We start from the raw sequence: 21,623 nt of genomic DNA, 5'->3' as shown, positions 1-21,623 counted from the left end.
AGACTGGGCCATCTGACCAATCAGAGCAGAGTACACCAAACACAACAGACTGAGCCGCCTGTCCAATCAGAGCAGAGTAGACCAATCACACCAGACTGGGCTGTCTGACCAATCAGAGCAGAGTAGACCAATCACAACAAACTGAGCCGTTTGACCAATCAGAGCAGACTATACTCATATAAAGGAGTGGTTTAGAGAAACCGGACCCTTGATCAAACTATTTCAGACACTGTGAGGAAAGAAGTGATGCTGCAATCTATATTATGAGAAAATTAAAGTGTTTTTGACCTTGGATGCATGTAAACCAAAAGGAGACTCCAAAACTAAATGAGGAACCTTTAAAATAGCATAATAGGGGCACAACCTGTGCAGTGAACATACTTGATGCATTTTGGAATTTTTTTATTAACATTATTTCAATGTGGCATGTGCAAAAGTTTGCAGTTGATCAACTATTTTTATTTTTTGTAATGTCTCTGTAATTCTCGTAGCTTTTTGCATTATTTTTACCCACCGTCCAATGGCTCTCCTCGGTGAAGATCTCACTCTCTGCGATGTCGACCCGGTTCCAGGCCACCGCAAGCTCCAGTTGTCTCTCCCAGGACTGGCGGCCAGCATGTTCATCACTTCTGGAGGCTGAGGAGCAACAACACGTGACTTTATCCAGTAGAGGTTTAACAATTCTTTCCAGTTTGTCTTTTGTATTTCCCCTCCTGAACAAGTCCCCGACCCCGTCAATTCTAAGTCACGTCTCGAATCTTTAGTTTAATAGTTTATTGTCAACTAATACTATCAAATTTTTTCGGTAACTATAACTATTCAGTAAAATAATACTACGAAATGTTGCCTTAATTAAAAATGAGAAATGTTGCCTAATTTGCAGTGCTGGTTTTGTTAACTAAAACAAAACAAAAATATAAAAAAAATGTTTTAACTCAACTTTAAGGAACAGGCCGACTTTTTGGGACTTTATCTTATTCACCGTATCACCCAGAGTTAGATAAGTCCATACCCTTCTCATCTCTGTGCGTGCCGTAACTCTGTCTGACGCACCCACCGCTAGCCTAGCTTAGCACAAAGACTGGAGGTAAATGGCTCCAGCTAGCATACTGCTCCCAATAAGTGACAAAATAACGCCAACATTTTCCTATTTATAACCCTCTAATAAACTACAGAATTTGAATTCTGAACCCTTGCGTCTCCAAGCAGTTCATGAAAAAAAGTAAAATAAAATAATAGAAATGTTGCCTTATTTTACATATATATATATATATATATATATATATATATATATATATATATATATATATAAACAACTAATAAACATGAAGAAAGCACATAACAAAATTACTAAAATTAAAATAAAAACTAATTAAAAAAATGCTGTAATAGTACATAAATAATACTAAAATAAAACTGCTGTAGGACTATCAATTAACTTTAGGGATTTCCTTTAGTCATTTTCATCTAAAAGAAAGTGTAGGCCTTTCTTGAATCAAAAGATAATTTTATGTGGCTATTTATCATACAAAAATAAATGGTTTATATGGTATCCTCTAATTTTGCACAGGACGGACAGTTCAAAAACCGCTCTACAACCCCTGGTCACCTTATACTTTTATAGCATGAAAAAAATAATAATTCTGTCTAACATCTCTTTTTGTGTTCCACTGAGAAACTGTGTTGGTCACAAGCATCTAATTCAAAGAAAAGTCAATTGTGTCTATAAGCGGGATTGTGAGCACTGTGCATGTGAGTGCAGATATTCAGTGTTAAAAAAGCAACAAAACAAACGTTTTAGCATTTAAGAGATACATCATCCATCGATATAACATAAACGCTAATAGCTTCCGCAATTAGGGAGGTTTCCAGACTCTCAAGGGAGGATAAATGTGCTCACGTCAGTCTTAGATGAACAATATAAAGCCCTTGTGGGTTTTTTTTCCAGGAACGTGATTCATTATTTCTAGAAACCATCAAATATTAAACAACTTCAAAACTCAAGTAATTTTATAAAATGTAAAGAATAATGTTAACGGTCTCTCGATCACTATCAATATTACAGCATCCACTCACAACTGTGTATCCACCATTAGTTATCCAACCATCATCAGCATGATCCAATTACCCTCTGCCTGGAAATGTGAATTTGAGTCTTCAGTTTCCAGATTAAGAAATGGAGGGATGTGAGCATGTTCTGCCTAAGAAGTGATCATACCTTTCAGCAGGGCCTGTAGAATAGCAACGTCAACATCATAGTTTTTATCCTCGTCAATACGAAACACAGTCAGCAGATGAGGCATCCGGATAATGTCCTGAATCTAAAGAAATTAAAAAATAAATACATCTTCTAGATCACTTATATTTCATGTACTATACACATATACAGTATATACTGTATACACAGGGCCCTCACCATGGCTTAGCTTAGCTTCTAGCTTTAATATTAGGCTATTATAAAAGCAATTTAGATAAAGACAGTCTGTTTCGCAAAGTCGCATCTTGATTGACACATTTGACATATAGTAGTTAGTTGATTACATCACTGTATTGTTATTGTTTGTCACTGGTTGCAGTTCAGGCTGTTCTAACTTACCATAAAATTATGCATCTGTTGAACAGGCCGTGATGAGTGTGTGTTACGTGTTAGTGAAGCGGTCACAATGAGCGTGTGTTACGTGTTAGTGAAGCGGTCACAGTGAGTGTGTGTTACGTGTTAGTGAAGCGGTCACAATGAGCGTGTGTTACGTGTTAGTGAAGCGGGCGCAATGAGTGTGTGTTACGTGTTAGTGAAGCGGTCACAATGAGCGCGTGTTACGTGTTAGTGAAGCGGTTACAATGAGTGTGTGTTTCATGTTAGTGAAGGAGTTGCAATGAGCGTGTGTTACGTGTTAGTGAAGCGGGCGCAATGAGTCTGTGTTACGTGTTAGTGAAGCGGGCGCAATGAGCGTGTGTTACGTGTTAGTGAAGCGGGCGCAATGAGTGTGTGTTACGTGTTAGTGAAGCGGTCACAATGAGCGTGTGTTACGTGTTAGTGAAGCGGTCACAGTGAGTGTGTGTTACGTGTTAGTGAAGCGGTCACATTGAGTGTGTGTTACGTGTTAGTGAAGCGGGCGCAATGAGTGTGTGTTACGTGTTAGTGAAGCGGTCACAATGAGCGTGTGTTACGTGTTAGTGAAGCGGGCGCAATGAGTGTGTGTTACGTGTTAGTGAAGCGGTCACATTGAGTGTGTGTTACGTGTTTGTGAAGCGGGCGCAATGAGCGTGTGTTACGTGTTAGTGAAGCGGTCACAATGAGTGTGTGTTACGTGTTAGTGAAGCGGGCGCAATGAGTGTGTGTTACGTGTTGGTGAAGCAGGCGCAATGAGTGTGTGTTACGTGTTAGTGAAGGAGTTGCAATGAGCGTGTTTTACGTGTTAGTGAAGCGGTTACAATGAGTGTGTGTTTCATGTTAGTGAAGGAGTTGCAATGAGCGTGTGTTACGTGTTAGTGAAGCGGGCGCAATGAGTCTGTGTTACGTGTTAGTGAAGCGGTCACAGTGAGTGTGTGTTACGTGTTAGTGAAGCGGTCACAATGAGCGTGTGTTACGTGTTAGTGAAGCGGGCGCAATGAGTGTGTGTTACGTGTTGGTGAAGCGGGCGCAATGAGTGTGTGTTACGTATTAGTGAAGCGGGCGCAATGAGTGTGTGTTACGTGTTAGTGAAGCGGTCACAATGAGTGTGTGTTACGTGTTAGTGAAGCGGTCACAATGAGTGTGTGTTACATATTAGTGAAGCGGTCGCAATGAGCGTGTGTTACATGTTAGTGAAGGAGTTGTAATGAGTGTGTGTTACGTGTTAGTGAAGCGGGCGCAATGAGTGTGTGTTACGTGTTAGTGAAGCGGGCGCAATGAGTGTGTGTTACGTGTTAGTGAAGCGGGCGCAATGAGTGTGTGTTACGTGTTAGTGAAGCGGTCACAATGAGTGTGTGTTACGTGTTAGTGAAGCGGGTGCAATGAGTGTGTGTTACGTGTTAGTGAAGGAGTTGCAATGAGCGTGTGTTACGTGTTAGTGAAGGAGTTGCAATGAGTGTGTGTTACGTGTTAGTGAAGCGGTCACAATGAGTGTGTGTTACGTTTTAGTGAAGCAGTTGCAATGAGTGTGTGTTACGTGTTAGTGAAGCGGGCGCAATGAGTGTGTGTTATGTGTTAGTGAAGGAGTTGCAATAAGTGTGTGTTACGTGTTAGTGAAGCGGGCGCAATGAGTGTGTGTTACGTATTAGTGAAACGGGTGCAATGAGTGTGTGTTACGTATTAGTGAAGCGGTCACAATGAGTGTGTGTTACGTGTTAGTGAAGCGGGTGCAATGAGTGTGTGTTACGTGTTAGTGAAGGAGTTGCAATGAGCATGTGTTACGTGTTAGTGAAGCGGGCGCAATGAGTGTGTGTTACGTGTTAGTGAAGCGGTCACAATGAGTGTGTGTTACGTGTTAGTGAAGCGGGTGCAATGAGTGTGTGTTACGTGTTAGTGAAGCAGTTGCAATGAGTGTGTGTTACGTGTTAGTGAAGCGGGCGCAATGAGTGTGTGTTACGTGTTGGTGAAGCAGGCGCAATGAGTGTGTGTTACGTGTTAGTGAAGGAGTTGCAATGAGCGTGTTTTACGTGTTAGTGAAGCGGTTACAATGAGTGTGTGTTTCATGTTAGTGAAGGAGTTGCAATGAGCGTGTGTTACGTGTTAGTGAAGCGGGCGCAATGAGTCTGTGTTACGTGTTAGTGAAGCGGGCGCAATGAGCGTGTGTTACGTGTTAGTGAAGCGGTCACAATGAGTGTGTGTTACGTGTTAGTGAAGCGGGCGCAATGAGTGTGTGTTACGTGTTGGTGAAGCGGGCGCAATGAGTGTGTGTTACGTATTAGTGAAGCGGGCGCAATGAGTGTGTGTTACGTGTTAGTGAAGCGGTCACAATGAGTGTGTGTTACGTGTTAGTGAAGCGGTCACAATGAGTGTGTGTTACATATTAGTGAAGCGGTCGCAATGAGCGTGTGTTACATGTTAGTGAAGGAGTTGTAATGAGTGTGTGTTACGTGTTAGTGAAGCGGGCGCAATGAGTGTGTGTTACGTGTTAGTGAAGCGGGCGCAATGAGTGTGTGTTACGTGTTAGTGAAGCGGGCGCAATGAGTGTGTGTTACGTGTTAGTGAAGCGGTCACAATGAGTGTGTGTTACGTGTTAGTGAAGCGGGTGCAATGAGTGTGTGTTACGTGTTAGTGAAGGAGTTGCAATGAGCATGTGTTACGTGTTAGTGAAGGAGTTGCAATGAGTGTGTGTTACGTGTTAGTGAAGCGGTCACAATGAGTGTGTGTTACGTATTAGTGAAGCAGTTGCAATGAGTGTGTGTTACGTGTTAGTGAAGCGGGCGCAATGAGTGTGTGTTATGTGTTAGTGAAGGAGTTGCAATAAGTGTGTGTTACGTGTTAGTGAAGCGGGCGCAATGAGTGTGTGTTACGTATTAGTGAAACGGGTGCAATGAGTGTGTGTTACGTATTAGTGAAGCGGTCACAATGAGTGTGTGTTACGTGTTAGTGAAGCGGGTGCAATGAGTGTGTGTTACGTGTTAGTGAAGGAGTTGCAATGAGCATGTGTTACGTGTTAGTGAAGCGGGCGCAATGAGTGTGTGTTACGTGTTAGTGAAGCGGTCACAATGAGTGTGTGTTACGTGTTAGTGAAGCGGGTGCAATGAGTGTGTGTTACGTGTTAGTGAAGCAGTTGCAATGAGTGTGTGTTACGTGTTAGTGAAGCGGGCGCAATGAGTGTGTGTTATGCGTTAGTGAAGGAGTTGCAATAAGTGTGTGTTACGTGTTAGTGAAGCGGGCGCAATGAGTGTGTGTTACACGTTAGTGAAACGGACGTAATTAATGTGTGTTACGTGTTAGTGAAGGAGTTGCAATGAGTGTGTGTTACGTGTTAGTGAAGCGGGTGCAATGAGTGTGTGTTACACGTTAGTGAAACGGACGTAATTAATGTGTGTTACGTGTTAGTGAAGGAGTTGCAATGAGTGTGTGTTACGTGTTAGTGAAACGGGTGCAATGAGTGTGTGTTACGTATTAGTGAAACGGGTGCAATGAGTGTGTGTTACGTATTAGTGAAGCGGTCACAATGAGTGTGTGTTACGTGTTAGTGAAGCGGGTGCAATGAGTGTGTGTTACGTGTTAGTGAAGGAGTTGCAATGAGCATGTGTTACGTGTTAGTGAAGCGGGCGCAATGAGTGTGTGTTACGTGTTAGTGAAGCGGTCACAATGAGTGTGTGTTACGTGTTAGTGAAGCGGGTGCAATGAGTGTGTGTTACGTGTTAGTGAAGCAGTTGCAATGAGTGTGTGTTACGTGTTAGTGAAGCGGGCGCAATGAGTGTGTGTTATGCGTTAGTGAAGGAGTTGCAATAAGTGTGTGTTACGTGTTAGTGAAGCGGGCGCAATGAGTGTGTGTTACACGTTAGTGAAACGGACGTAATTAATGTGTGTTACGTGTTAGTGAAGGAGTTGCAATGAGTGTGTGTTACGTGTTAGTGAAGCGGGTGCAATGAGTGTGTGTTACACGTTAGTGAAACGGACGTAATTAATGTGTGTTACGTGTTAGTGAAGGAGTTGCAATGAGTGTGTGTTACGTATTAGTGAAACGGGTGCAATGAGTGTGTGTTACGTATTAGTGAAGCGGTCACAATGAGTGTGTGTTACGTGTTAGTGAAGTGGGTGCAATGAGTGTGTGTTACGTGTTAGTGAAGGAGTTGCAATGAGCATGTGTTACGTGTTAGTAAAGCGGGCGCAATGAGTGTGTGTTACGTGTTAGTGAAGCGGTCACAATGAGTGTGTGTTACGTGTTAGTGAAGCGGGTGCAATGAGTGTGTGTTACGTGTTAGTGAAGGAGTTGCAATGAGCGTGTGTTACGTGTTAGTGAAGCGGGCGCAATGAGTGTGTGTTACGTGTTAGTGAAGCGGTCACAATGAGTGTGTGTTACGTATTAGTGAAGCAGTTGCAATGAGTGTGTGTTATGTGTTAGTGAAGGAGTTGCAATAAGTGTGTGTTACATGTTAGTGAAGCGGGCGCAATGAGTGTGTGTTACACGTTAGTGAAACGGACGTAATTAATGTGTGTTATGTGTTAGTGAAGGAGTTGCAATGAGTGTGTTTTACGTGTTAGTGAAGCGGTCACAATGAGTGTGTGTTACGTATTAGTGAAGCAGTTGCAATGAGTGTGTGTTACGTGTTAGTGAAGCGGGCGCAATGAGTGTGTGTTATGTGTTAGTGAAGGAGTTGCAATAAGTGTGTGTTACGTGTTAGTGAAGCGGGCGCAATGAGTGTGTGTTACATGTTAGTGAAGGAGTTGCAATGAGTGTGTGTTACATGTTAGTGAAGCGGGCGCAATGAGGGTGTGTTACACGTTAGTGAAACGGACATAATTAATGTGTGTTATGTGTTAGTGAAGGAGTTGCAATGAGTGTGTGTTACATGTTAGTGAAGCGGGCGCAATGAGTGTGTGTTACACGTTAGTGAAACGGACATAATTAATGTGTGTTATGTGTTAGTGAAGGAGTTGCAATGAGTGTGTTTTAAATATTAGTGAAGTGGTCACATTGAGTGTGTGTTACGTGTTAGTGAAGCGGGCGCAATGAGTGTGTGTAACGCGTTAGTGAAGCGGTCACAATGAGTGTGTGTTACACTGTGTTAGTGAATGAGTGTGTGTTAGTGTAGCGGAAAATATTTTTTAAGAAATTAATATTTATATTCAGCAAGGATACATTAAATTTTTCAAAAGTGACTGTAAAGACATTTATAACATTACAAAATATTCTATTTCAAGTAAATGCTGTTCTTTGTTACTTTCATTCATCATCATCAAAGAATCCTGAAAAAAACTATCACAGTTTCCACAAAATATATTCCAAAATATATGAAAATTCAGCTTTGATCACAGGAATTAAATTACATTTCAGATCATTTCACATAGAAAACAGTTATTTTAAATTCTAAATATATTTTACAATATTAGAGTTTTTACTGTATTTTTTATCAAATAAATGCAGCCTTGGTGAACAGAAGAGACTTCTTTCAAAAACATAAAAAAAATCTTATTGACACCAAACTTCTAATTTCTAAATAAGAACCATTTCTCGATTCCTACTGTGTAATTCTGAGTTTGTGTGAAACTGTCATAATTTGTATGTATGTTTTTGTCTATTACCTTCTTGGTCCACTCAATGACCTGCTCCTCCTTAAAGTTTTTGTACTCTTGTGCAAAAAACCTCTTCAAGAGCTTTCTGATAAGCTCCAGCGTGACCTTTGACACCGGCAGGGCCGCCACCTGAGCAATGACATCAGCCAGGCGTCCAGATCCCTCAAGCACGACACACGGCGTCTTGTTCAACATTGAATTGTAGATCGTCTGTGAATAAATATGCGAATTTGGATTAATGAAAGTACATTCAGCTACTGTATGATGATATACGAAACTGATTCCTTTCAAATCTCACGTTTAGAGTTCCTGGACCACCATCCAAGACCACACAGACCACCGGTATCTTCACGTCACTCTCTGATGGAAAGACAACACTTATAAACAGGCGAAACACTTCACAAATAATCAAAAGTGACCAGTGTTACAGAGCCATGAAATCAAAATGGTGTGGCTTTTATTCATAATTTTGAGATCATCTGTGTTACACTGCAAAAATGATTTTCTTACTTATTTTTATTATGTTTTTCATTACAAATATGTAAATATTCTTAAAACAAGATACATTAGTGGCTAAAAGTGTGGAAGCTTGTTTCCGCCACTGAATAAAACATTTTAAAAGATAATTGCGACTTTTTATCTCACAATTGCGAGTTTACATCTCGCAATTCTGACTTTATTTCTCAGAATTGCGAGATATAAAGTCAGAATTGCGTGAAATATAGTCAGAATTCTGAGATATAAAGTCAGAATTGCGAGATATAAAGTCGCAATTGCGTCTTATAAAGTCAGAATTCTGACTTTTTTTCTCGCAATTGCTACTTTATATCACGCAATTCTGACTTTATATCACGCAATTCTGACTTTATAACACATAATTGCGAGTTTATATCTCGCAATTCTGACATCTTTTCTCAGAATTGTGAGATATAAAGTCCAATTCTAAGAAAAAAAAAAAGACGGACTTTTTTTTTTTTTTACCTTAGAATAGTTTATATCTCACAATTCTGACTTTATAACACGCAATTGCGACTTTATATCATGCAATTCTGACTTTATATCTCCCAATTGCGTGATATAAAGTCAGAATTCTGAGATATAAAGTCAGAATTGCGTGATATAAAGTCGCAATTACGAGAAAAAAAGTCAGAATTCTGACTTTATAACACGCAATTGTGACTTTATTTCACGCAATTCTGACTTTAAAACACGCAATTGCGACTTTATTTCACGCAATTCTGACTTTATATCTTGCGATTCTGAGAAATAAAGTCAGAATTGCGAGATGTAAACTCGCAATTGTGAGATAAAAAGTCGCAATTATCTCTTTTTTTTTTTTTTTTTGTGGCGGAAACAAGCTTCCATATAAAAGTGATGTCCGGAGGGGATATTTGTTTTAATGACCCTACAAGTTCAATTAAACCATCAAAATATATGAAAAATATTTTATATTGTTTAAATATTTTTAAATAAGGGAAGACAGAATTATTTGGCAAAAAAGGCCAACTACAGCTACAGGTTTAATTTTACTATGCAAATACAAAATGCAAAAAGCATACATTGACTAGTACATAGCAAGTTATTAATATTCTGTTGGTTCTCTCTTGTTTTTTCATGTGCTCATAATTTCTTTATATGACACCATGACCAAAAAATATGTTGGCACAATTTGGCATGTTTCATTGCATTATTACCAAATAAGACTCCAAGCACAACTACGCAATATAAAAAAACAGAAATAGAATACAATAGAATCTTTTGAATAGAAAACAGTTATTTGGAATTTTAATAATATTTCAATAATATTCATTAATAAAAAATAAATTCAGCCTTGATAAGAGACTTCTTTCAAAAACATTACACAAATCATACCGACCCCAAACTTTTGAACTTATACTGATGGTTATTGTTCTACTGTACTGTACAATAATTTATCATTACACTGCAAATCTATATTTGATTTATATTCCATTATTGGCATGTAATTACTACTGTGATTGCAAAAAACAAACTATATTCAATTATGTGTAATCTAATGAAGCTGCACCTCTGTTTCCCAGTGATTGCTGAGAGATGAGTCTCTCCAGACGGGTCCGCAGCTCAATCTCAACTCCATAATGTCCATAAGTGCCATCATCCACCAGCAGAAAGTGCGTATGATTGATATCGAGGCAGGAGAGACGGTCCTGGCCCTGCTCGTCCAGAGAGTAGTGTGCAGGGAAACAGCCCTAAAAGAGAAGGATGACAAGACCTCATCAAACTTTGATGTTATAACATCGTTAATAGCATCCAGTTGACAGCAAGTTCTGCAGTTATCAACAAAAATCTGAATCTGGTTTAATATGCAGTGACAAGCAGTGCCGGATTCACAAATATATTTGCAATGATTTAGCTGGGGGTTTAGAATGACCAGCATTATACTGTAAATTGTATTGCTTGTGATTTCAGTGCACTTCTTATTTGGTCGTTAGTTTTCCCAAAGGCTTTCATTTGTAGCGATGCACCGAAACCAAAGTTTTAATTTAGCTGAAAACCAAAATTTAAATAATAATCTAGTAATTGATCAGATTTTTATATTGAACACTCAAATAAAAACTGAGTTGCATATAAATATTTAAGATGATCGCCTGAACTGAGGAGCGAATTTGAAAGTTCAGACTTTTTCGAACTGACAGCGATATCTGTTTTTTATCTGATATTTGGTTTTATTATCCGGGTCTTAGTGAGATGAAAAATAAATAAAAAAAATTACACTTTTACATATCAATCTGTTTATGTGATGGACATTAGGGTTATGCTCATCTTTGCCCGCCCGCATCTTGAGTAAAACGGATCTATATTTAATGAAGCACATACAAAAGATCTGAACCGGAAGAAATGCAGAATGTTTTTTCAGAATTTGTTTTTTTACAAAATTCGGAAGTTTGTTGTGCATAACCTGTATTAAAAACAAGAAATCAATATTGTCAACCCAGCCCTAGCATCCAAACTGCTGAAAGGTTAACTGGTGTAGCCATCAGCAAATTCATTTCCGAATATCTTTTCAGCTGCCGAAATTTAAGGTGCATCATTTGATTAGATTTGTTTTGTGAATATGTTGTGGTGTATGCAAAATTATTTTGTAGCAAGGTTTGTTGTTCACCTTTATAAGCCCCCATTTTGGTCAGCAGGAATGGACTGTTTCGGCCCTTTATTTGAATGAATAATTGTACAAAATTCTCAAGGGGCAAATATGTTTCCATATTTGAGGGCGCTGTTGAGAATTCTCATTGGATCACATGACGTAGCCAGGTCTCCTCAGGTGCACTAAATGATTGATTAGCTGCCTGTGTTTGGTGTGTTTGTGTGTGTTCCTTTTCCTTCTCTCCTAAAAGAGAGATTTCTGTAGAGTTGGTGTGTTCCGGAAATTGAAAGTTTATTCCTTTTGAAATTGTGTTAATTCTTGAATTTAAATTTGTTCTGTATTGTCTTTTGTTTATGGAAACCATACAACTCTACGTCTGATTCCCAACTATGGCTTGATTCACATGCTGCCATTTACAAATAAAAGAGTATGGTTTGAGTACTGGATCCACTGTGTTTTAATGGACACACCATCCTGATAGAACATTTCCTGAAACAAATCACTTCTAAACTTTACACTGATCTTGGGTTGTTCATTATATGGTGCGTTCAAGTCTTCCTGGGAAGTTTGTATTTTACGAGTTGGGAACTCATGTTTACGACGTCGGGTGCGTTAATCTTTCACTTTCATCAGAGCGAGATGTACCATCTCTTAATTAACCACAAGCTTTTTAAACTCTACTTTAGAAAATGAAGAACAAAGAATGTGCATCAGGCGTATTTTGCTTTTTTATGTTTTTAATTAATTTCTGAAGCCGCTGTAAACTTTATCATTACTTTACATAGTTATATTGCAAAGCTATTTTATATTTTGTGCAAAGAATAAGCTTGTTTTCTCTGACAATATCACTGCCAAATATTCCAGCACATTTCTCACTGACACACACCCAACTCATAACGATCGGGGCTTAATAAATTCCCAAACTCTTATTTATGACTGTGGTGGAGTTCATGTAAGTAAATATGATCTCATCAACATGACTTGAACTCACATTTTAATGATCTGAAACCACACTCATTGTGGTTTGGGCGTAACGTGAAATAAACCAATGAGAGCGTCATCTCACATTCCCTTTAAGAGCAGGCGCGCTTGTTCCATGGCGGATTGCTATTATACCGGCGGATTTGCCAGGAGCGGTTCACAGCCGAGGAGACCGACGTTCTCGTCAGGGCCGTAAAACACAGAGAAGTGACATTGGGGATGGAGAAACACACCCAAATTAGCTTCAGTTAAACAGGCGTATAATAATTTGGGTAAATGTGTAAGCTAGATTTATGCCTATTTTTTCACATCTTCATGGACACAACAATGATTTTCCTCGTGTGGAATATTTTTCCTTGTAATTATGGATGGTTAGTAAAAATGAAAACTGCTGCGTCTGTGTAGATGAGAGAATCAAAGTGTATACGGTTGTGCACACGCTACATTATGGCCAAGCATGCGCCCTTAAAATAGCATCTGAACGCGCCGCTGACTTTAGACGAGGTCTCTCCTGGTCAGTGGCGGAATTGTTTTCTGAAACTGCAAAATAGCACCAGGGAATGTTTGCGCCGGAACACGCCTCCTCTTTTCGCTGAACCGCCTCCGGAAGGGCAAGTTCATTCCCTAATTTACCGACGTGCGTCTGCGGAGGGAAAAGTCCGCTGTGCGTCGGGTGCAAAATAGGAATGATACATGTGTCGGTGTACAAAGTTAATTGCGCTGGGTGCGAGATAGGGCCCCAATACTGTATGTACTCAGGTGTGGGCAACATCTGACCTCAGGATTGATCAGTGTTTGGCTATTGTGAATGACTCCCCAGGGTGCCACACCGATGACGACGATCTGTCCCTCCTTCAAACCACTGCTGAGTGTGTAATCTCGCACGGCCATGCCCACGTGCTTCATCACACCTGCGTGTGTACCTCCTGTCAGGATCCACGCACCTGCCACACACACAGCATTGGGACTAGAGAAGTGTAGTCGTCTCAAAACAACAAACCATCAAAAACTTGATTCTGCCACTTGCGCTAGACCTGTTTGTGACGGGTTTAATCCTCAGTCAGTATCACTGAGAGCTATACACTCTGTTACATCCTACCTACATATTTAGCATTTAAGGCATCATAAGCCCCTTTCACACATACAGTAAATTACCATTAAGAGATCATGTGAGAACAGGACCGTCTCAAAAATACCAGTAAAAGGGTTCTGGCAATTTACAATATGTGACCCTGGACCACAAAACCAGTCATATGCGTCAATTTCTTTAAATTGAGATTTATACATCACATGAAAGCATTACATCAACATCACAACTATTTGAAAATCTGGAATCTGAGGGTTGAAAAAAAATCGAAACATTGAGAAAATCTCCTTTAAAGTTGTACATTTATGTTGGCGATTGTGCTGCATTCACTCACAAAAATAAATGTTTTATATATTTACGGTAGGAAATTTGCTAAATATCTTCATGGAACATGATCTTTACTTAATATCCTAATGATTTTTGGCATAAAAGAAAAATGGATAATTTTGACCCATACAATGTATTGTTGACTATTGCCACAGATATACCCGTGCGACTCGTGACTGGTTTTGTGGTCCAGGATAACGTATAAGTTCATAAATTATGAAAAATGAGTTCAGTATAAGCAACTCTATAGAAGGCAATGTATTTAATTTGTAAAAGTAAATGCAAAATCCATTATCCTCTGGGATAATAAATTAAACTGAACTGAACACATGCATTAAACACCATTAAAAAAGACAAGAGAAGTTATTGTTATAGTCCTGGGAGTGCATGGGCCATCAGGCTGGCTGCTAAAGCAGTTTGTGAGGGGGATTGTGAGTTGAAGAAAAACTGATAATTAATTAAATCATGGAAAATGTAAAATAATTTACTCCTTTTAAAATAAAAGCACCTAAAATAAAACAATTACTAAAAATCTGGAATATTTCATTTGTTTACCTGAATGTCATGTGACCATTAACCAACATCAGAGAACCATGAACATGCAAATGTGTTACTTGATTTATTGAATTATTGAAATATTGAAATTATTGAAATATTAACTTAAAATCAAATATGCAAATATTTATTATAAATATACATATAATATTATGTATTTATCCAACTTTATATAGAGAGCTATGCGATAATATAGTTACAATTTTGCACTTATTTAAACAATCAAGCAGTTGATATATCATACATCACCTTCACGGACCTTCCTAAAATAATAATTCATTTTTTGACAAAAAAGATTTTTTTGCACAAGTCATCTCCTCATGATGCTGGCCACCTCTGGTAAAATCGCCCACATCCTCAGTTTAACAGATCATGCTGTAGTATAATGGCCTATGTCAAGAGTGTGACTTAGCCGGTTTTATTTTGCCTAAGTCAAAAGACATTAGGCAGTATTACAAGCTTTTCAAGATGGCAGCTGCATCAAGATGAACGAAAATCTATTCAACCTCTGAAGTTAGGTTCAGTTTTTTGTGTTTTCTGAGAAACCTGAAAAAATGACTTTAGGAAGGTGATGATATATAGTATATTTTCACTGTACCTGTGGTCTTGGCGACTTTAATGAGGCCCCGACGGAACTTGTCCTTCAGGTGATTCTTCATGTGGAAGTTTTTGGCTCCACCGGTCACTGAAATCAGCAGGTTCGGCGAACGCAGTTTCCACTGTTCTGTCATCAGCTGGTACAGACTCTCACTGCTCGTGTCCGACGACACCCGAACATACTAAACACACACAACAGAATCCCTTCTATGAGTTCGTATATATAATTCTAGCATAAGATAAAGGTTAATGTATTTAACCTTCTAACTGTGATGGAGGAACAGTCTGAATAATGGCATTTTAATTTGCATTTGGAAGATGCTTCTATACGAAATTTGTATTATTGTTGTCAGATATAATTTCTGATATGAAATATGATTGTAAAATAATCCTGAAAAAACTGTTTGGGAAATTTCAGTCCTTCAACATTTAATTTGTACTGGTACTTCTACTATAATATAATTTTACATTGTTTTCAAAACGATCCCCATTCACATGGATCCACGAAAACGACTAGACATGCTGTATTATGCATGCAGGCCATTACACTACACGCCTATAGACTGATGCTGCGTCCGAATATGCCTACTGTACTGCGAGAAGGCTGAGTAGTATGTCCGAATTCATAGTATTCATAAAACAGTAGGCGAAAAGTAACAGGATGATTGAGATACTGAGATTCTGAAGTGTGCATTTGACTTTACTATCCCATGAGGCCACGGGAGAGGATGGTGAATGGCGGTAAAGTGACGCAACTGAGGCCGTAGGTCATGATAATGGCAACAAGGAGGATGTAGTAGTACGCCCGATTTTCATTCACATTAAACACATTCATACTATACAGAACGTACTTATGGTGTGTACACACCACATGCGAAGTGTAGCCTATATTCGCATCGCGTTACTCACTCTAGATTACTCGCGGGATGTTTCTTGTTTTTCGCATCACTCGCGCGAATAAAAACATTGAGCGAAAAGGAGTGTCTTATATGGTGTTCACACCAAACGCGAATTTAATTATTTGCGCGAGTAGATTACATACAAAGTCAATGCAAAGACAGCCATAGGCGCGAATGACGCGAATTGGGCGACGCGTTTGCCGCGAACGCTCGATAATCGCCTCAATCGCGTCTTCCGCGCAAGTTGAAATATTTCAACTCGAGCGGAAAATTCGGGTGAAGACGGTGAAATTCACCGAGTTGAGTGCGCCTCTTGATGGTGCTGTGAACCCAGACACGTCGGCGTTTGGCTTTCCTCCGTATTTGGGACTTCCACAACAAGTACAAAGCAGCAATATCCTTTATTTCAGACATGACGGAAAAATTATGGCGGAAATAAATTGTGTTGTTGTTGATGATGATGTCACACTCCTTTTCGAGGGATGTTTTTATTCGCTAGTGACGCGGACGCGCGAATGGATTCAAAATGTTCAAGCACCTAGACGCGATAGACGCGAATCTGATTCGCGTTTGGTGTGAACGCACCATTACGCACATCATCAACAACAACTACATTTCTAAGCGCCATACGAATTTTCCGCTCGAGTTGAAATTTCAACTTGCGCAGAAGATGCAATTGAGGCGAATTGCGGCAAACGCTTCGCGTCATTCGCATTGCCCGGCGCAAATTCACGTCTTTGCATTGACTTTGTATGTAATCTAGGGCAGAGCAGGGCACAAAGTAACGCTTTTTGACTTTCTCAGTTTGTGTAAATCTACTTATGGTTCAGAGTATTTATTTTTTCCCACATTAATTTCCCACATGTCTAGTACAATTATGTGGTTTTGTTTTATTAATACAGTATATACTTTTTTCTCGATATACCCCAAAAGAATGGAAGTGAAATGTCACAACATGCCCCATAGGTGGGGTACATTGTAACATGTGAGGGGTACATTGTAACATGACATATGACAGCTTAAAATGTTATCTGATCTAATAAAAAAATATACAAAACAAACTAAAATATTTTCTAAATAAAATACAATTAAAAAACTTTTTCATATAAAATGATGGCAATTTTTAATAATTAAATATAAACTCATTTTTGAGTTTTGACTACGAACACATGAAAACACAGCTATACAACATAGTTCAAAACAAATAAATAATTAGTAATTTCTGAACATTGACTCTCAGTCTTTATTCACCTTTTTCTCACGTTTTCTCAATAAAATTAATAAAAGTATAGAATATAATAGCATATTTCTAATAGGGGCACATTGTAACGCAGTGTGACAACATGCCCCGCCTGCACAATTGGGATTTAAACCCTGCTAGTGTCTTCTGCTAGTTAGCGAAGCATTAAAGAACTATCTCAACTGTTAAATAACATCTTGGAGATTAAAATATCAGATTTGTCTTATTTTAAATAAACACAAAACATAGAGATGAAAAAGTAACTTAAGAAATACAACTAGCCTGTGTTACGTTGTGCCCCACGCTCCCCTACTTGTGCAAATAATTCGCATTTGATGTGAACACGCCATTACTGTTTTAATGGTCGTGAAGTAAGTTTCAAACCAAATGTAGTGCCTATAGTCGGGGAGCCAAAGTCTCAAAAATGGGTTGAACCTGACATGGTCTGCCATACTTTTTTTTTATTTTTTCTGTTAACTTTGACCCTATGAACCAATAATTGGAGGGTCTGCTCTGCCGGAAATATCTTGAAAAAAAACTGTGGCCATTTTAGTGTAGCACCCTTTATTTTTTATCAGAAAAATGTGAAAAATGCTCAGTGGGTTTGGTAGGCCGTCAATAAATGCATTCCAGATACACAGAACACGTACTGACAACATCCACTGAAAAAATAACTCTTAAAACACATTTCTACATGATTTTGCATCAACTTAATGTGCCAATGTGAAGTGTGGCATTGCATGTCTCTGCGCCGGGGACCCCAACAGATGTTTAAGGATTGAACTTGCGACAGGGACACGTAAGCAGGCCGCGTGTTTGTGTGTGTGTGTCTCCTCAGGTGGTGAGGGTGAAGGTCTGTCCCCAGAGCAGTATCTGCAGTGTGCCACCCTCCTGATTATCCCACCTCACAGACCTGCACCTAATGTTAAATTATTTATTTTTTTCGTTAAAGTTGTAATAGTTGTCATTAGAGGCAATAAAATAATGAAAGTCATTTTGCTGTATTATATTTCTTGTGTGACACATTTCCATTGGGAGAACAGGATTATGTTGAAATTAAAAAGATGCCTAGGCCATGATGCTTAATAATGTGGACATAAAAAACATGTTAAATATCCAGTATGTCTTTCGGAATTTTGAGAGTAGCCTACAATTCTATTGAGGTTCTGAGCCTGCTGAGCAACTATTAGTGAAATCATCACAGATCCATTGATTTTGGTTGGATTTTTATGATTTTTTCCTGTGGAATGAGTATACTGTTTGGTGAAAAGAATGACATATTGACTGATGTCATAACTTGGGGGAATAGTTGATTGCCAATGAAGTAAAGATGAAAATATTGGAAAAAAAGTGAGAAAACGCCTAATTTCTTTGCATTAAATTGATGCAAAATGATGTAGAAATGTGTTTTAAGAGTTATTTTTTTCAGTGGATGTTGTCAGCATATGTGTTCTGTGTATCTGGAATACATTTATTGATAGCCTAACAAACCCACTGAGGATTTAAGGGGAAAAAAATATTTTTCTGATAAAAAATAAAGGGTGCATACACTAAAATGGCCACAATTATTTTTTCGCAATATTTCCGGCAGAGAATACCCTCCAATTATTGGTTCTTAGGGTCAAAGTTAACAGAAAAAATACAAATAAAAAGTATGGCAGACCATGTCAGGTTCAACCCCATTTTATTGAGCTTTTGAGACTTTGGCTCTCCGACTACTACTTGACCGTATGCGATTTCGAACGAATTATGAACACGTAATATGCATGTGATGACATCACTGTTTTCATCACGTTTTTGTAGTTTATACGGAGACGATAATGGTCTTGTTTTCAAACAATGTGCACTTTGAAACTATTTTCAAAAGTTAGCATTTTCAGGCCCTCAAAATGCCATTGTGTAAATGAACGTCTAAAACACAAAGTTTGGCATTTTTTGTTGAAAACGTTGTGTAAATGCCCCCCCCCCCCCCCCCCCACGACAAAATACACTTAGATTCAAGATTCAATCTATGAAATCAAGGCTAAATATCTTAGTGTATCTTCTCAAGTAGCCTAAATGTTTCTCAATTTAAGGACTTTTATATGTTTTAACTGGAAAACAAGACAAAATTCTCTTTAAGAATGTGATTTTTTGTTGCAGTCTAGTTTTTAAATCCTCTTTCAGTGACTCTAAGCTTCACTAAATAGACACTTAATCACCTAACAAACATGAATAACTTTTAGCATCCATGGAACCTTTCCATTGGTCAAACGGTTCTTTATAGTGTTAAAAGGTTGTTTAGACAAAAAAAAATAGGTTCTTTTAACAAATGATTACTGTAATGGATCTTCTATGGAATTGCTGAAAAAAACACACTTTCGGAACCTTTATTTTTTTAAGAGTGTATAATAGAAAGGAGGTCCGTTTGAATCAAGTCGTCATTTTACCTTCCCGGTTTTCTGTCCAAGTCCACCAAAGCTGATGTCTCCAAAAGCATCGGTGGTCACCTCTCTGACGTGCCTGTGTTTGTCCCACTGCTCCCCAACATAGTCTTTCGGTTTGATGGCCTCATCGCAGTGCTGGGTCTTTGAGTAACCACACATACAAATCCCCTTCCTGTCAATGGTAATCCATGTTATCCACACATGAGTTACAGCCCAACACGCACACCACACATATTGTCCGAATGTTGCAGAACCACACACAGAAGCGAACAGGAGTGCATGTGATCTTTAGTTTACCTCTTGTCAAGTTGCATATGACCAACACATCATGAATTATACTTAATCATATTTTATATACACAATGACTTTTAAAATAATAGCTCACCAATATATTTATATTGCACAAGTCATGATTATTTAATGCGTCATTATTATTAGAGAAAAAACATGGTCATATCTTGATTTATAATTACAACGAGGAACTATTAAAAGACGTTTATGAGAAGACCTAATGGCTCGAGAAAAGGAGTGCAAGTAGAGGAGATCAAAAAGCACTGTCTGCTAGTGCCTTGTCAACATAAAAAAGAACTTTGAAATCAATAAACCATTGTAAAGATGCTAATATGGAAGTAATATGATCATGTTTTCTTGTGCTGCTGTATTTTGCACAAATTGCAGACAAGCTAACGCAGTCTTAGGGAGACCAATGTACAAATAGTCTAACCTTTATGAGATCACAGATGGATTACAATTTCCATATCTTTTCAGGTTATAAAATGATTTACTTTAGTGATTGATCTCTAACGAAAGAAGCTACTCAGCACTAATCTGCTTACTAAAATTTAAATAAGAAAATTACCCCAATACACTTTACGTGATCTTCTGAATTTAAGGACGTAGATAAGAGATTTTAAGGAGTGATTTTAAGATGTAGATAGATAGAGTTGAAGTGGAAGCGCCTACAATCAAAACCTCGGATTTACTCTCATTTAATTGAAGGAAATTATTATACAGCCAAAGCTTGATGTCATTATAGCGCTTGCAAACATTGTCTAAGGAACATTTCTTATCTAAATTCACTGGAAAATAAAACGGACAAATATCAGTGTAACAGTGATAAGATAATTAGTTGTCACTCAATATCTCCAATAATATCTTAAGATGATGTTTAAATACCTAAACCCTTTATGATCAAAGCTCTGTAGTTTTAAAAACGTGATATGCAATGTAATACAGTGATGATTGAGAGATGAACAAATAATCCTTCCTCAAAAGCCTGATGATCATATTTGATACTCACATTTGAACATGATATGGATAATCAAATAAACTTAAGTTGCTTCAGTCCGGTAAGTGTTCATCTTGAAATATTACTAACAAGTTATTCTTAGGTGTACTTTTATAAAAATCAGTAAAACATGTGAAACCCATCTGAAGATGTTTACAATTATACTAAAAGGCATTTTACTTGTTAAAAAGTATAAACTATCAATCATACGACCGAAGGCATGTAGTAGATTGAGAGCAAGAGTGTTTTTTTAGTAAAGTTTTCATCATGTTGATCTTTAAAAAATTGTGTATCAAATATGATACAGTAGTTTTTATAGGGTTAATTCCTCAGAATGATTCAGCTTTACAAGTCAAGGTCATTAAACACCAAACATTCATGTCTGATCTGCCGATCACACACACACACACACACACACACACACACACATTCCTCATACCTGGCATCATCCACATAGAAGCAGCACTCTTTCTTCTTGATGTTGTCTTTAATCCAGGAGGTGAGCGAGTAGCGCTGTGAGGAGGGAGAGTTAGACAGATATGGGCAACCTTTAACAGCGCTCACAGCGAGTGTTTGCACAAGGATCGGCTCCAACGTTGCCTCATCCATGCTCATATCAGAGACAGTGAGTGTGAATGAGACGGGCAGACGTATAAGAGGGGGAGGGTGTGTACTGCACTGCAGTCAGACTGATGTCAGACACAGGGACGGAAGCACTACTGAAATACGGACAGGGTCTGAAAGGGGCTTAAATCATGATTTGTACTATGAAAACATACTGCAACTTAACCACAGTAAAAATTACTAGATTTGAAATGCCTGAACTGATCAAATGTGTACTTTGAAAAACAAGTTTTTAATGTTGTTTATATGTCTATGTGGTTTTTAATATGCTTTAAAGG

General features: G+C 38.5%; 1 protein-coding gene across 4 annotated transcripts in view; it reads right to left on the bottom strand.

The window, feature by feature from the left end:
- Positions 1–21,330, bottom strand: part of trpm2 (transient receptor potential cation channel, subfamily M, member 2) — a gene marked incomplete at its 5' end in the record, with an annotated part of 61,435 nt that extends 40,105 nt beyond the window's left edge. Inside the window, 9 exons of one of the 4 annotated variants that reach the window (XM_081367663.1) lie at positions 515–636; positions 2,219–2,321; positions 8,207–8,407; positions 8,496–8,557; positions 10,245–10,425; positions 13,080–13,246; positions 14,870–15,050; positions 19,437–19,605; positions 21,161–21,330. In XM_081367663.1, the coding sequence (XP_081223789.1) occupies positions 515–636; positions 2,219–2,321; positions 8,207–8,407; positions 8,496–8,557; positions 10,245–10,425; positions 13,080–13,246; positions 14,870–15,050; positions 19,437–19,605; positions 21,161–21,330 (1,356 nt within the window). The remainder of the gene's footprint in view (positions 1–514; positions 637–2,218; positions 2,322–8,206; positions 8,408–8,495; positions 8,558–10,244; positions 10,426–13,079; positions 13,247–14,869; positions 15,051–19,436; positions 19,606–21,160) is intronic. The other 3 variants (XM_081367666.1, XM_081367664.1, XM_081367665.1) reach the window with 3 other exon arrangements.
- Between the last annotated feature and the right edge of the window lie 293 nt (positions 21,331–21,623).

The sequence above is a fragment of the Scardinius erythrophthalmus genome (genome assembly GCF_964197995.2).
Source record: "Scardinius erythrophthalmus genome assembly, chromosome: 6".
In the NCBI taxonomy this organism is placed as follows: domain Eukaryota; kingdom Metazoa; phylum Chordata; class Actinopteri; order Cypriniformes; family Leuciscidae; genus Scardinius; species Scardinius erythrophthalmus.
This window is presented reverse-complemented; position numbering and strand designations above follow the sequence as displayed.